The sequence below is a fragment of the Pagrus major genome, chromosome 23 (genome assembly GCF_040436345.1).
Source record: "Pagrus major chromosome 23, Pma_NU_1.0".
Taxonomy (NCBI): Eukaryota; Metazoa; Chordata; class Actinopteri; order Spariformes; family Sparidae; genus Pagrus; species Pagrus major.
The window spans coordinates 5,791,721-5,806,907 of record NC_133237.1 but is presented as its reverse complement, the minus strand read 5'-3'; the positions used below and the strand labels follow the sequence as shown (position 1 = coordinate 5,806,907).

At 40.4% G+C, this 15,187-nt stretch overlaps 2 protein-coding genes across 2 annotated transcripts; one reads left to right on the top strand and one right to left on the bottom strand.

The window, feature by feature from the left end:
- The first annotated feature begins 2,809 nt into the window (after positions 1-2,809).
- On the top strand, positions 2,810-7,312 carry eci1 (enoyl-CoA delta isomerase 1). The gene is made up of 7 exons (XM_073493694.1): positions 2,810-2,906; positions 4,026-4,151; positions 4,503-4,630; positions 4,795-4,941; positions 5,027-5,148; positions 5,303-5,481; positions 6,115-7,312. The coding sequence occupies exons 1-7, from the start codon at positions 2,864-2,866 to the stop codon at positions 6,279-6,281; spliced, it is 912 nt and encodes a 303-aa protein (XP_073349795.1). The 5' UTR covers positions 2,810-2,863; the 3' UTR covers positions 6,282-7,312.
- Positions 7,313-7,638: 326 nt separating this feature from the next.
- dnase1 (deoxyribonuclease I) lies at positions 7,639-14,016 on the bottom strand. The gene is made up of 9 exons (XM_073493695.1): positions 13,898-14,016; positions 13,021-13,159; positions 11,775-11,863; positions 11,472-11,558; positions 9,929-10,044; positions 9,127-9,239; positions 8,817-8,974; positions 8,646-8,739; positions 7,639-7,808 (listed from the first exon to the last, which is right to left on the bottom strand). Exons 2-9 carry the CDS (start codon positions 13,156-13,158, stop codon positions 7,758-7,760), a joined length of 846 nt encoding a protein of 281 aa, XP_073349796.1. The 5' UTR covers position 13,159; positions 13,898-14,016; the 3' UTR covers positions 7,639-7,757.
- Positions 14,017-15,187: the final 1,171 nt, after the last annotated feature.

Here is a 15,187-nt window from a genome sequence, read left to right as displayed (position 1 = left end):
GGGTTTAAATAAACACAACATGTCACTGTTTATGTTATGCTGATGTTACTTATTAGTTCACTATCCCTAAAATAAAAACTTTTATTAACACTGAGAAAATGGCTGTACACATATACATACATCTTTAATGTCAACACAACCATAGAGACGCTGAGAATGAAGATGAGCCAATTAAAAAGTCAAATTGTTGTTTTTGCATCCACCCAAAAAGCAATCTGTACGTAAAACTGCTTCAAAAGGTTACACTCGTACACAAACACACACTCACACACACACAAACTTTGAATAAGGTAAAATAATGTACTCACAGATTGAGAGGAGCTTCGGTGCCTGGTGTATCTCTGCAGCGGTCACACACTAATGCTTTGGCCGTGACTTACACACACCACACACACACATCTATTTCTCCCCTCGCTCACTCTCCACTCTCATTGCTTTCTCTCTCTCATCTTGTGCTCTCTACTGTCTACTGCCACCTTCTAGGAATAGATGTTTACCAGCAGATCAGTAGTTCCTATAAAATGACTTTTTCATTACTTTTTGCTTTGCTAACTAACTTCCATATTGTAATAGTTTCAAAAACACAATATTGTGAAACCCTCAAAATGCTGTTTCATTCGTTCTCTAATATACAGTATGGCAATAGGCAGATGTGGAGGATTCAGATCCTTTACTTAAAGGAGCAGTGTGTAGGATTTAGGGAGCTGTATTGGCAGAAATTGAATAACCTACGATATTCATAAATTAATGATATAATATTTATAATCTGTTTACATGAGGTTTAAAAGTGGGAATTGTTGTGTTTTGTTTGCCTTAGAATGAGCCTTTTCTACAGTGGTAGTTGGCCCTCTTCCATAGCGTCCACGATGTTGCACTACCATGTTTCTACAGCAGCTCAGAGCAGACAAACTCAGAGTGCAACCTGGCAACCTCACAGCTAGACACCCCTAAATCTTTCCCACTGGACCTGTCAACGTCCCATATGTATGTCAATATCCCATTAAAGTGAGCTTTCCACATCTTATTTGATTGTAAAGCAGATCTAGGTGCTATATACGTAAATACTATGAAAGTAACAAAACAAACAATCTGCGGAGAAATGCACATGGCTAGTTTTCAGAAACTGTGCCTTTAAATGAGCCGTCAGAACTTACAGTAAAGTTGAGTTGCCACTACTGTACAATCACTGCCCTCAGCCTCACCCCCAAGGCCAACTACGGTTGTGAAATACACCAGAAGGGGTGATGTAGAAACGTGATGGGTGGTGCCTGCTCAGGCCTGTGAGAGATGACCAATCAGAGCAGACTGGGCTTTTCGTGAGTGGGACCTTCAAGTGACACTGAAACAGAGCGTTCAGATAGAGGATGAATAGAGGCACTGAAGCAGGACAGTATGAGAAAAGAGAGTGCTTTTTCAAAATTAAAGCATGTAAACACTTTCTCGTAGACTTGAAAATTAACATAATATAGCACCTTCAAGTTAAAGTAAGGCAGTAATATCAAAAAGTTAAAGCACTCCACTGATTGAAGAATCAGTGTGTAAGCAGCGTTTTACTGCTTACACACTTTACTGCTTACATCCGGGGGGTGGAAAGTTTGTGATACAGTGACAACAGCCAGGGGGACACGGCTCAACTGCTCAACTGTAAATTTGCAAGCCAGACCAACTGGACTAGCACTAATCAGTCACAAAAGCTTCTGGAGCGTCTTTTGATATTCTCCCTACTTTTGTGTTTACTTCCCCCAGGCATTTTGTTTATTGTATACTATTTTGGTCAATGAAAATAAAGCTCTTTGATTTAACGAGCGCGCCAACGGTCAATTAGCAAACGTGTCACCTCATTAGTGTAGCTCGATTGCTAACGGAACAATAAGTTACATTGTTTGGACTCTCCGGCTTTATGTCTCCTTACCCAAGCTGAACTATGGGACATTCGCGCTTAATTTTGCCTTCTTGAGCCGATACTCTGATGGTGAGGTCTCCTTTGGAATTAATTGATTTTGCTGCAAAATGTTGGCACTGTATAGTTTTGCTTTCATTCAGGCCTCAGTGGGGGTGACAAGAAGCAAAAAAGTAAAGTTCCTATATACAAATGTTTGTTTGTATAAAGAGCTTTTCTCTAGTCTCTTTTTATGAAATCTTGAATAATTGACCTTTTTGGGGACATGAACACTTGAAACTATATGTAAGAAGTTTAAATGGGAGATGGGACGTCTCTTTTGTAGAACTGCTAACAACTCATAGATATGGGAAGAGTGACAAGACCCTAACTAGACACTGATTTTATATAAAAGCTCACAAGACAAAAGACTGGAAGCTACAGGTGTCAAATAAATGTAGTGAACTAACTGAATTCTGATTTATCAACAGAATTGTATTAATAACTCGAAACTTCCTGCACTGCACTACCGATCTGTCCTGTGCAGCTCATGGTCTTGCACATGTAGGTCTGAAGGGAAAGAAAAAGGTGGATTTTTAAAGGAGATCTGCACTGAGAGACAATTTACACCAACACAACCTAAACAGTAACGAAGACAGGTGAAAGAAGAACTCAGAGAAGCAGGCTTTTTATATCATAATGACCCTCTCTGCACCTGGTATGAACATGAAATCAGGCACACTTTTTGAAACATTTATAAGCAATATTTCTCTACCCCCCAACTCCTTCTCCTCCCCCTCACACGCCTCTTCTCTGCAATAAATCATCTTCTCATGATGGTACCATTTCTGCCTCCCACTCCGAAGCGGAAGGTGGCGCTGGTGCTTCTAAAACGCTGGTGACCAATGACAAACAGAGGAAGAAGCTCACCGGTCCAGTGTTCCCAGTCTCCAGCCGTGGTCTGAGGGTCTGAGCAAGAAAACAATGGCGCTGAGAGCTGCAGTGAGGAGCAAGTGTGGCTTGTCAGGTTTGTGTGCGTGTGTGGGTACATTGTTAAAAATAATTTTGATGTACGTGCTGATTTTTGACAATTATTCTAACAGAGTGTGTGAACTGTAACACTTGTCAGCTCGTCTCCGGCTGTTAGCTTTGTTAGCTCAGCTGTGCTCTGCAGAAAGTGGACCAAAGGTCACAGGACACTCTCAACTTCAGCTAACAGACATTTATACATAACTCTCATAAAGTTATATCTGCTGGTGTACCTGTAGTTACCTCACGTGGTCACAACAGGTCATTTTATTGATAAATTGATATAAAAATGCAGGCGTGAAAGAATAATTCAGACCAGAGTGCCCAAACTGATTTGTGTCCCTTGATTTGATGAACATCAGTAAAATGCTCTTATAATGAGCAGAGTTTGGCTGAGAGAAGATCTTCAACACATCCTCTCAGACATGTTTTGGAGTTATTGTTATTGTCATATGTATCCCACACTATAGCTGCAATGAGTAGTCCGAACAATTCTAGGCAGATATTTCAACAATTAGATTTTTATTTTTCAGTCACAGTATTTAGAGTTTGAGCTTAGGCCTGTCTTTGGGAGATAGAACAAACAATTGAGCGAGTAAGTAATCAATAATATGATAGAGTCAGCCCTAATGTACAGTACTGTATGATTGAAAGTATTGTTTAATGGAATAATAAGGCACATGTAGGGGTTTTCCTGTTGTGAACATACATACTTAGCAGCGATTACATTGAAATACATAAATGTACCTAAGTACAATTTTGAGGTACTTGTACTGAATTTGAGTATTTTCATGTTCTGCTACTTTATACTTCCACTCCACTACATTTATTTTAATTACTAGTCAATTTGCAGACTGCATGCTGCATCAGAGCCAAAGTAGCACATTTTTAAATGTATTTATTTTACGGGCAAATGGATTTCAAAAAGTTTAAAGTGTTAAAAACACATTAGATATTGTAACAGTACGACTGTAATGCTATGTTATTTTCACAGATTCGTGCTAATCTTTAAACTGACTTCCTCACAGACACTAACACTGTGTGTATGTATGTATGTGTGTGTGTGTGTGTGTGTGTGTGTGTGTGTGTGTGTGTGTGTGTGTGTGTGCGCGTGCAGCTTTTCTTTCACAGCGGTCTTCCTGCAGCAGTCATGGCAGAGTGTGTGTGTCTCCTGTCCTCATCGCTCAGCAGAGGAACAACTCTACCTCATCTAAGATCAAAGTGGATTTCGACCAGAGCACCGGTAAAGATTGTGCCCACCCACTCTTTCTTGTGTTTTCTGTTATCAATATGTCCGTGTTTTATTTTAAAGCCCCTTTTCACACATGGAGCCCATAACATTGAGGGGTTCTTTTAAGTTTCTTGTATTGAAAAAATCTCATCCCGCTGACATGAGTTGAGGCGTTTTCTCCTCATAGCAGGTGACTACAGAGTAGCAAGTTGGGTAACAGATGGAGCTGAAGAAACATTGTTTTGAATCCTGGCAGCCTGCATAAATATTTGATTTATTTGTTACTTCATTTTTTTGATGAATCACTAGAGAATTTATCTCAGAGGTTTCAGGTAAAAGAATGTGGTCTCTGTGTCTCTGCAGGTGTGGCGGTGATGCGGCTGCAGAGTCCGCCGGTCAACAGCCTCAGTTTAGATTTCCTCACAGAGTTCTGCATCGCCACAGAGAAGCTGGAGCTGGATAAGAGCTGCCGAGGCCTCATCATCACCTCGGTACAGTATAACCTAATTGTTTACAGCAGTAGAGACTAAGTGCGGGGAATTAAAGATTTGCCTTTTGGTGTTGTTTTTATATTAGTAGGTAGTTGAAGTGCATTATAGAAAGTGCCAATTTCATTGTAGGAAATGTTCCTTAATGTTTCAATGCTTCAATCCAGAGCCAGCCCAGGGTTTTCTCAGCCGGGCTGGACATCATGGAGATGTACCAGAAGAGTCCAGAGAGCTGTGCAGAGTTCTGGAGAGCCGTTCAGGAGATGTGGCTGAAGCTCTACAGCTCCAGCATGGTCGTTATAGCTGCAATCAATGTACGTATAAAACACAAACAGAAAAGTAAGAAAATCAAATGTATTGCAGATGAGCCTTTGGCCTACCTCATCGCTGCTTCCACAGGGTTCCAGTCCTGCAGGTGGCTGTCTGATGTCCCTCACATGTGACTACAGGATAATGGCGGACAACCCTCGTTACAGCATCGGCCTTAATGAGACGCAGCTTGGCATTGTAGCACCTTTTTGGTAAGGTGTTACGAACAAATTACTCTTGTGGTTATGTTCATGATAATGATAGTGTTAGTATTTACAGTAATCTCTATGGCTTAATTTCGATATCTGTTATACTTCTATATCTTTACAGTAAATCAAACAACTAACAACTTACTGCTGTCTGCAGGTTTAAGGACACCATGGCAAACACAGTGGGCCACCGAAACACAGAGATGGCTCTGGAGTTGGGGCTGCTCTACACTCCTTCAGAGGCCTTGAAGATAGGATTGGTGGACCAACTGGTACCTGAAGACCAGGTCCTCACCACAGCCACACAGACAATGACCAAGTGGTTGGCTATTCCAGGTACATTACACTCTACAAAATACATTTAAAAATAGAAGGTTCATGTCAAAGCGTACCATAAATGATCTCATTAAGATGCATACTATATGGACACTTAAGACATAAGACACTTTGTCACTCCAACCACAAGTAAATGGCCATTCTGTGGGAAACACTGTCACCATCTTTCTCTGTCTTCATACTCAAACCAAGTCCACGTGGCAGAAGTAGCCCCTCTTGTAGGTACGAACTCCTCGTTTTGCCTCGACTGGTTCAGAGTCCTTCTCCTGTTTGTAATTGCTCGCTCTGTGTCACTTTCCCTCTCCTTCATGGTTATTGGAGTAACCTTTATGCAAACTTCCTGCCTACATCTGTTCCCCGCAATAAACACGGACTAAGCAACTGATAACAACCTGTGTGACTGTTAGGATTGAAGTGATGATATAAACTATTTTAAGTGTCTGTCCACACAGATACTGCAACAATGAAATAGTTGGTTATTTCTGGTTATTACAGTTTAGACCGAATAAGTACACAAGTGAAAACATACACTTAATATGTACTGATTTCTGAGCAAAACTGAATTTTAATGTCAGTTTGAATTTAAAGGTCAGAATATGATGCCTTGGTTCTGTCCATCTTTTCACTTCCCAGCCCACGCCAGACAGATCACCAAGTCGATGATGAGGAAGCCAACTATCGACAAGCTGACGTCCAACAGAGAGGCTGACATCCAAAACTTTGTCACGTTCATCACCAAAGACTCCATTCAGAAGTCCATTGGCATGTATCTGGAGATGCTTAAAAAGAGAAAGGGCTAGAGGAGAGTGGGAAACATGAAATGACCCACACACACATGCATATATACACGCATACACAGGGATTTGGGGCCACAAAACACATCAGCCGTCAGTGTCTTGTTTTCATTGGTTTCAATTGTGTTAAGATCCTTGAGTACATCTCTTTGTAGCCCATCTTCACTAACAATGTTCACCTAGTGAAGAACAAGGTAAATAATTACTTAAATTGACAATACAATCTCCTAATCCCCACGCCCATGTCAGGCTTCCTTTCTCACACAGAAAATATGCAGTTTTCTATAACAGTTGAATAGTCATTTAAAGGAACAGTTTACCCAAAAACGAAAATTCAGTCATTCCAGAAATGTTTTGTGGAGTACAAAACTTGACCAGACACTCCATCGGCATGGGGATGAGTAGATAATGACTGAATTTTCATTTTTGGTTGAACTGTTCCTTTCATGTTTGTAACTTCTTTAACTTACAACTGTAGTTAATAGCAAGCTAGTTAGCTGACCATGCTAATTCTTTTTTTTTTTTCTTTTTCTGAAACTTATATGGTTTTATGATAACATGTCATTCTTGACATGTTTGTTCATGTGCTCTTGGTTTTGAGAAAGCTAAAGAAAGACACAACCCTTCACCCTTAAGATCTTGAGTATCTGGCTGACTACAGCCCTTTGCACACTGCTTTGACATGTGGACAGATCCAAAGCTTGACAGACCTGCTTACCACACTTACAGTGAGCTATAATTTGTCATTTTTTGTTCGGGGGGTTATCGAGCAGTCGACTACCATCACAGGCAGGTCTTCACCATTTAAAGTGCCTAGCCTTACTGTACATTCAAGAGCCATAACGACTAATGAAAGTAAGCTTGGGTGCATTTGAAGAGCCCACAGTGGGTGAAGCCTTTGTTATCTCTAACAGATTTATCTACATTCAAAATTTCTAACTACTTTTTAGCAGGAATGTTCAAATATGTGAGTGTATTAAATGTGGTCAGTGGATTTATTGTTGTCATTTAAGAATAAATTTCAATAATCAAAATCACATTGGTCTCATTCATTGTCACTCTCGAGTCTTAAAATGAACCTCATGGTTCAATATGAAATAAAGTCTCGCTTTTGGATACCAAGGTAAACGGTTTAAAGGTGACAGAGTCAGACGTACTAATCCGACTGGTTTCATCATATGCAGATAGCTTTGGTTTTATTTAGCAAGATTTTTAATTCTGCAGTAGTAATTTCCTACAGTAGAAAGTGTTTCCTGAATTAAAAATGATATTTTAATGAATCTTTACAAATTTGTCTCAACTTTTATACACTTGAATAAAAGACTTGACTCACATTTTCACATGAAGCAAGTTTGCAATGAAATAATTTGTCAGAATTGTTTATTTCAGTCTTGTAACTCATGGCTGCGTGGTTGGCAGCGAGTATTATTAATTCATATTCAGGAGGAGGCCCGTGGTAGAGGTGATATAGACAGCAGCAGCCTAGCCAATCAGCTCCACCTCCACAGGGTAATGGTCACTGACAGCCAATGTCTGAGAGAGATAAAGAAAACATTGTAGAAAGTTTCCCTGTGGCACGGTTTGTTGTTAGTCCAGCTTGGCATGCAGACGATTGATTCAGTTCATACAGTTAAACAGAAAGCAGTTGTTGTTTTCCCTCTACAATATGTTTTATTATGTACAGTAAAACGCATAGGTCATCAAAATACACTCTTTTCACTCCCATTAGTGAAGAATACAACATACTGGTGGTTTTGCTTTTTTTAGCCCATCAACCAAAACATCTTTGTAATTAGCATCACTGCCGAAATAGTCCACCACATAACGTTCTGTAAAATTGTGGATTGTTGTTTCTACACTAAACACAAACTAGATATCAACATGTTCATTCGTGAGCTTTAGGGGTGCTGGTACTTTTTGACAGTGCCAGGCTGCCTGTTTCCTCCAGTTTTTGTGCTAAGCTAACAGGCTGGTTGGTGTAGCTTCATATTAACTGAACGGACATTATAGTGGTAGAAATGTCCTCATCTGACTTTTTTAAGTGTATTTCCTAAAATGTCAAACATAACTCTGGCCATTCCCTAAAATCTTCTAGGCCAAACTTTTAATCACAACTTTGATCAACACCAAGTGTCTGACTTCATCGGCTCAACTCTAGTTAACACCATATGAACTAACAACTCCTTTAGAGTCTGTTGTACCAGTAACCACACCCGACAGTGACCATGTCCTTACTACACTCCCACATCAAAAACCAGATCTTCATCCAGGGTTAACTTTCTCTTCGCACACTCAGCCTTTTTGGACATGGCAACTGAAGTGAATCATGTTGTATTGATATAGGAAAATTAAAACTAAAGTTGTTTTTACCAGACTGTGGCTGAGCTTCAAGTCCGTCATGAAGTTGTAGACCTGAGCGCTGCCCTGCAACACTCCCTTCAACATATCAGTGGTGACCACGATCCTGCAAATACAGGAAGAGGGGTGGAATTAAGAGTCTGTGTGTGTGTGCGCTATGCTGCTGTCTGGGTGTGCGTCTACCTGTCGTAAGCGCAGTTAGTAGTTTGCGACACAGTACTGTCGACCTCATTGCCGATCAGCCAGTGGAAACTCTTGTCGGTGAAGAGGCGGATGTGCTGCCAGTCAGAGCCCGACACATAGTTGCAGTCTGTGTTGAAGTCGCCCAACAGCACGATGTCCTGCAGAGAGATTGTACTGGTTTAACCACTCTCACCCCCATCTCATATTTTACCACAACAATTATACTGTGCACTCAACCTATTTTAAGCAATGCCACTAAGTTATTGATATTTTGTGTGGCTGTGTTTGTAGAGTTAAAGAAAGTATTCACGTTGGTGTTCCAGCGGGTGCGGACGTCAGCCACCACATCATAGAGAGCGTTCACTTCCTTCACAGCCGAGTCTGGAGAGGTGTGCTGGGGGATCAGGACAAAGTTCTTCACAGCTAGAAAACAAAGAGGGTAGAATTAATTAATTAATGAAGGGAGGTATGTTTGAAGGAGGAGCGACAACTTCAGAGTTCTGTTATGGCAGACATAAATCATACAGCATTTACAATCCACAGAAAATGCAAACAAGCCATGTGTAGAAACTCTCTTTAAACGAACTGTCAGGACTTCCCTGAGGTTGTGATGTCACAACCATACAGTTACTGTCCTCATTCATGCCCCCAGCAAAGCCGTGGTTGCAAAAACACGGCAGAACTGTGCAGAAACACAGTGGCTGGGACCTGCTTAGGCCTGTGAGAGCTGACCAATCAGAGCAGACTGGGTTTTGTGGGAGAGGGGCCTTAAAGAGACAGTCACTAAAACGGAGCGTTCAAACAGAGGGAGAATAGTGGCGTCGCAGCAATGGACAGTACGAGAAACATAATGTGTTTTCTGAACATTAAACTGTGTAGACATTTTCTAGTAGACACCCAAAATATAAACTGTAAGTATGAACCTGAAAATGAGCATAATGGACCTTTAAATTGGTCAGGACAGAGTAGGCCTGACACAAATCCTCTATGGTAGTAAGAGTTCAACTTGAGGCAAGTTAACCAACAGACCTCAGGATCTAATCCTACACAAATCTTACTGAGACAATCTACATTACTGGTGTGATGATGGTCAAAAAGTGGTATGAGCCTACCGCTATATCTGGAGGAGAACATGACAACGAAGGGCTCTCTGCTGAAGGTGTCTGTCCCACAGGGCTCACAGCCGTCATCGTAGGTGTAGTTTTTAACCACAGATACCGTCTGCTCCCTGGGGAGGAAAGATATTACTTAACAACGTCATACTATTTCCTTCTAAAAGTGTGAGGTAGCTCCTTATCAGACTGTACTGTACTGTACTGTAGTTTAGCTTCTTTCCTGGTGAGGGTTTACCTTCAAAAGTTGTTTCATAGTGGGTAAGGTCCATCAACTCTGTCTCACAGTCAGCTTTTCACAGCATTACTGGAGCATTTTCAAAAATCATTCATTCATATTTCACTTACTGAACTGAATCAGTCCTGTGCCCCCTCATGGTCACCAGGGGGCAGGCTGTCTCATTCAGAATAAGTGAATTAACTAAATGTAGTGTGTAGATTTGTAACATACTGTATTTAACATTAACATAATGCCAAGGAAATACATTTTATTATAATTATACTAGCATTAATCTTATCATCTTATTACTTAATAAAGTTTGACCAAAGTTCATTATGTATTCACCAGCCTTGTTATGCAGAAATGTGATTTCATGATAAAAGAATATATCAACACGCATGTGCAACACAACATTGTGTGATGCTTTAAATTTGTATCATGTGGACATGACAAAGCCTAAGTACATGTACTCAAGTACTATAGGTCACTGTCTATCTCCCTGTAACTCCTCTCCAGCCATATACATTTTTCTTTGCAATTCTCCCCTCATCCACCAGATGCCCTCAGACTTTCCTTCCTTTCTTTATCAGCTGACCACCCCACTCATCCACACACCTGCTGCCACTTCTCATCTAATCTGCAGATAACTGGCCCACTTCGCCCACTCTCAACTGTTTCCATGCTTAGCCAGCTCATTCCCACTGGGACTCTGCCAGTTCATTCCTTGTTCTTTCTGTTATCTGGACCTTTTCTTGGTAACCTGCCAGCCTGACTATTTACCTGTGTACCTGCCTGCCTACTGATCTCCACACAAGCTTTCTTTAATGAATCACTAAAGCTGTCCTGCAGTCCAGCTCCCTGTTGCTCAACATACCAGCCCTGACACTACACTAATACAATTTTGAAGTAGCCTACTTTTACTTTATCATAGTATCATTTTCTTTAATTTATACATCTAGTACACTGCATTTCAAAGGGACAACTAGCTCCACCAAGACCGATACAACTTTTAAATGCTTGTTGTGCATCAGCTATAATAATGATTTACATTTACATTTAGCTGGAAGTACTTTTGTTCTTTTACTTAAGTAAGATTTTGAATGCAGGATATAAACTTTTTTAACAATGTTGACTATAGGATCCTCTTTATGGCAGTCACTGCTCACAAAAATAACATAGACACTGCAAACTGCAGAGTTGAAGTAATAAGACTTTAAAAGACAAATATATCTGTTTCTGTTGACTGATGTTGGGTCACAACAGAATTCTTTAAAAGATACTGTGACTGTTGCAGCGGCTCTGTTTTTGTGCCTTTCTGTGTACCTGTAGAGGAAGAGGTATCTCTCCTTATAGGAGCTGCGACCGATAGGCTCACTGACGATGTGGCTGTACCTGAACTGAGGAGAACCTCTGGGAAAACACACACACACACACAGAGAGAGAGAGAGAGAGAGAGAGAGAGAGAAAGAGAGAGAGAGAGATGAAGAGCATCATTTTGTTTATCATATATCATAATGCCAGTTTATGAGCTGTCCACCTTGCAGACTACAAACCACATTTTGGCCACCACATTCTGTGTAATAACACTGAGTGTATGCTCTGTATGAGGTGTGTAGTCAGTCTAACTTGTTGACGTGCTCCATCAGTCTTTTGGTTGCTGACAGATCGCTGTCTCTGACCTCCTGGATCAGAACAATGTCATAGCGGTGGACAATCTGAAAAACAGAAACACAAGTGTCTTTTTCATGTTATGACTGATTTAAAGTGAGGTTCTTCAATGTGCAGTTCTCTGAAAACATTGGTGTTGTAGGTAGAAAAGGGACAGTTTACTAATTTTACAAATAAAAGTTCACTTGACATTGGACATATTACTCAGCCTGTTTAAACAGTTATAACATATATCTCCTCTGTGGCTCTGGAGGACGAAACCCACTAGTGACGTCAGGGCAATGTTATCAGGGTTATTCGAGCTTGGGCCCAGACAGTGCAAATGTAAGGCGGAAACCCTGCGTTACAAACTGGGGTTATAGAAAGCCATGGACATTTACCAGGATTTTAAAAAATGATGAAATGCTAAAGGTTGCATTATGGGAAATGTAGGATCCATACCCGTGCAGTACTAGGGACTAGGATAAAGTGAATAACAGATTTTACTATTACACCTCACGGTTTTGTAACAGTACAAGATCACCAAGTCTTTCTGTTTTCACTCTCAATAACATGAACATCATTGTACATTATTTTTATGTAGTATAGCTTATATTTAATTACAACGAGATGTAGGGGCCTATACACTTTTTGTTTATTTTTATCTACTACTTTGTAATGTATTTTTTGTTTACTGGGGCAGCTGTGGCTCAGGAGGTAGAGTGGGTTGTCCACAAATTCGAAGGTCAGTGGTTTGATGCCCGGATCCCCCGGCTGTACGTCAGTGCATGTAGGAAAGATACTAAATCCCAAATTGGTCGGCACATTGCATGGCAGCTTCTGCCATCAGTGTATGAATGGGTGAATGTGACTAGGGGTTGTTAATTAACAATATGAAAGTCAGGAAAATCGAAAGTTGCTATATAAATGTCCACATAGTGTATTATTTCTGTTCTGAATTGCAGCAACTGTTTAAAAATAAGTCAACAAAGAAATCTTAGTATCATGAAACAGGGCTTTCTTTCTGAGACTAATTGTACCTTCAAATCCATTGTTGTATCCGCACTAGGGACTACAAATTCAAACCTGTGCTTCTTCTTCTTTTGTTTTTTATTTCAATTTTATATATATTGTATATATTGTGGTATTTTACAGATTTTTGCTTCTGAGACAAATAAGATACACGTTAAAAAAGGAATAGTGGATATAAAATGCAGTTCCAGACCGTGCTGATGATGTTCATCAGAGTCGTGTTTGAGGATTTCTTGTCTCCAAATGACTTGATGTTGAAGGCTCCCAACAGCAGAGAGGTGGAAAGATGCAGCAGGGCCAAAAAAAGGCCCAACGCACACAGCAAACGCATCCTGGGTCAAAGAGGTCAGATAGTCAAAAAAGACTTTTCCAGGTTTTGGTTGTTGTTTTTTCTTTTCAGAATTTTAAATCTTGATCGCATGACACCTGGAGAGTTAGCATGTAATATATTGCAGGGAGTTCATGCTGTTTAATGTGCAGTCATACTGTATGTGACAGGAGCCTGAAGGCCTTACTGTGGGAGTGAGAGACGGACGTAACACCTGCACCCCTGGACACATGACAACATGCGCTCTATTCCTGGCAGTTTATCTCACTACAAGTCAGCAGCGTAGCATTTGAATTCAGCTATTTGCAGAGGCAGGACTCATGTTGCACCGCTGGGTAAAACATTACTCCAGGAAGGGACTATATTATCCTGTTTCCTTGGTAACATTGGTGAGGAAGTGACTCTTGTCCAAAGGTTATAAAATACGGAAATTGAAAACAGACGCACTAGTGTGTCGACTTTTTGTCACAATAAACCATATTCACTGTTGCTTCTAGTAATTTATTTTAATTTATCCTATCTTACTGTAACATAAAGTACCATATCTGCCTTTATAAACATGTTGCAGGTGTCACATAGCCTTCAAGAGTTATAATTCTAAACAACAAACAGGTTTAGTGCATTGTTGTACAAAATAATTAATTTATATTGTCATTAACAAAAAGTCTCCAAACATACTGATCGTGCATCACAGTGTGAGCTGTGCTCTGCTCAGCTGTGCGAGTCAGAGCTGCATATCTACCTGCTGCTGTTAGTCTGAGTGGGGACGGAGGAGGCCTGTTGTCAGAACTGCACAGAGGCTTGACTGTGTGAATCCCCAGAGGCTTGACTACAACTTCTGAGCAGAACCACCAATTGTGTCTCTCTGAGGTTTTTATTTACCTGCATGTGCATGTGACTGGATCAGGCAGGGGAGGGGTGAACAGAGGAGGTGTGTTGTGGATGGGGTACCTGTTATTCAGGTTGTGCAGCATAGCAGACATGGAGGTCCTAAGGTGCTGGGCAAAGGAAACTAATGATGGTCTGATGTTTCTATGAAGGCTACAATGTGGCTGTCACATCAAGGAGTCAAACATATACTTCCACTCACAAACAAACTTTATTGAGGTTTATTAGACAACATTTATTATAAAGAATCGTGGCCAGCCATTCTCAAATTCAACACCTGGCATATCATTATTCTATGTGTTTTTACAGCCGAGGTAAAAGCCAAATCGCACAAAATGCCAGTTTCTGCATGATGTTGCTTTAAAGTGTAGTTCGGCTCCTTTTCATGACTAGCCTGTTGGTTCCCTGCTTGTCTGGTTGCCTCCAAACAAGTTGAGAGACCGTGTAAACATAGATAAACTTCCTTTCCTGAGCCCATGTAGTAATATCCTTAATACAATAATGTGTTTGGTGGTGAACCTCGTTCTGTCGTTGCTTGTGAATGACTGAGCCACTGAAGGATGCCTCTTTCATACTCAATCATGATAATATCACCTGTTACAAATGAGCCTGTTTACCTGTGGAATGATCCAAACAGGTGTTTTGAGAGCGTTCCACAATTTTCCCAGTCTTTTGTTGACTCTGTCCCAACTGGTTTGAAATGTGTTGCCAGCATCAAATTCAGAATAAGCATATTTTTACAAAAATCAATGAAGTTGATGTAGTCAAACATTAAATACATTGTCTTGACTGTTCTCAATTGAGACTATGGAGACTCAAGGAGATTATCACATTCTGTTTTATATATGTTTTACACAGCTTTCCTACTTTTTAGGAACCAGGGTTATATTTCATTGGTATCCTGTATATAGAAATACCTTCACTGTAATTTGCTGGCTAAAATCTGAAGTGCTACCGTGTTCTTCCACCTTCGAGGAAGTACATTATGCATAAGTAACAACAGTTTATTTCAACACAGCATCACTGTGTTGCATAGTTTAATCAGTCACTAACTCTGTAACACTGAAACATCCACTTACCTACATTAACATGTACATGTTTACCTTTCTTTGTTCAGCTGTGTTGTCCTCATTCAGCTGTAACT

Coding starts and splice junctions, on each gene's coding strand:
- eci1 (XM_073493694.1), top strand. CDS start 2,864: ATGGCGCTGAGAGCTGCAGTGAGGAGCAAGTGTGGCTTGTCAG. Junction 2,907..4,025: donor GAGCAAGTGTGGCTTGTCAG/GTTTGTGTGCGT, acceptor GTGCGCGTGCAG/CTTTTCTTTCACAGCGGTCT. Junction 5,482..6,114: donor CAAGTGGTTGGCTATTCCAG/GTACATTACACT, acceptor TTCACTTCCCAG/CCCACGCCAGACAGATCACC.
- dnase1 (XM_073493695.1), bottom strand. CDS start 13,158: ATGCGTTTGCTGTGTGCGTTGGGCCTTTTTTTGGCCCTGCTGCATCTT. Junction 8,740..8,816: donor ACTAACTGCGCTTACGACAG/GTAGACGCACAC, acceptor CTGTATTTGCAG/GATCGTGGTCACCACTGATA. Junction 7,809..8,645: donor TGAAGCTCAGCCACAGTCTG/GTAAAAACAACT, acceptor TATCTCTCTCAG/ACATTGGCTGTCAGTGACCA.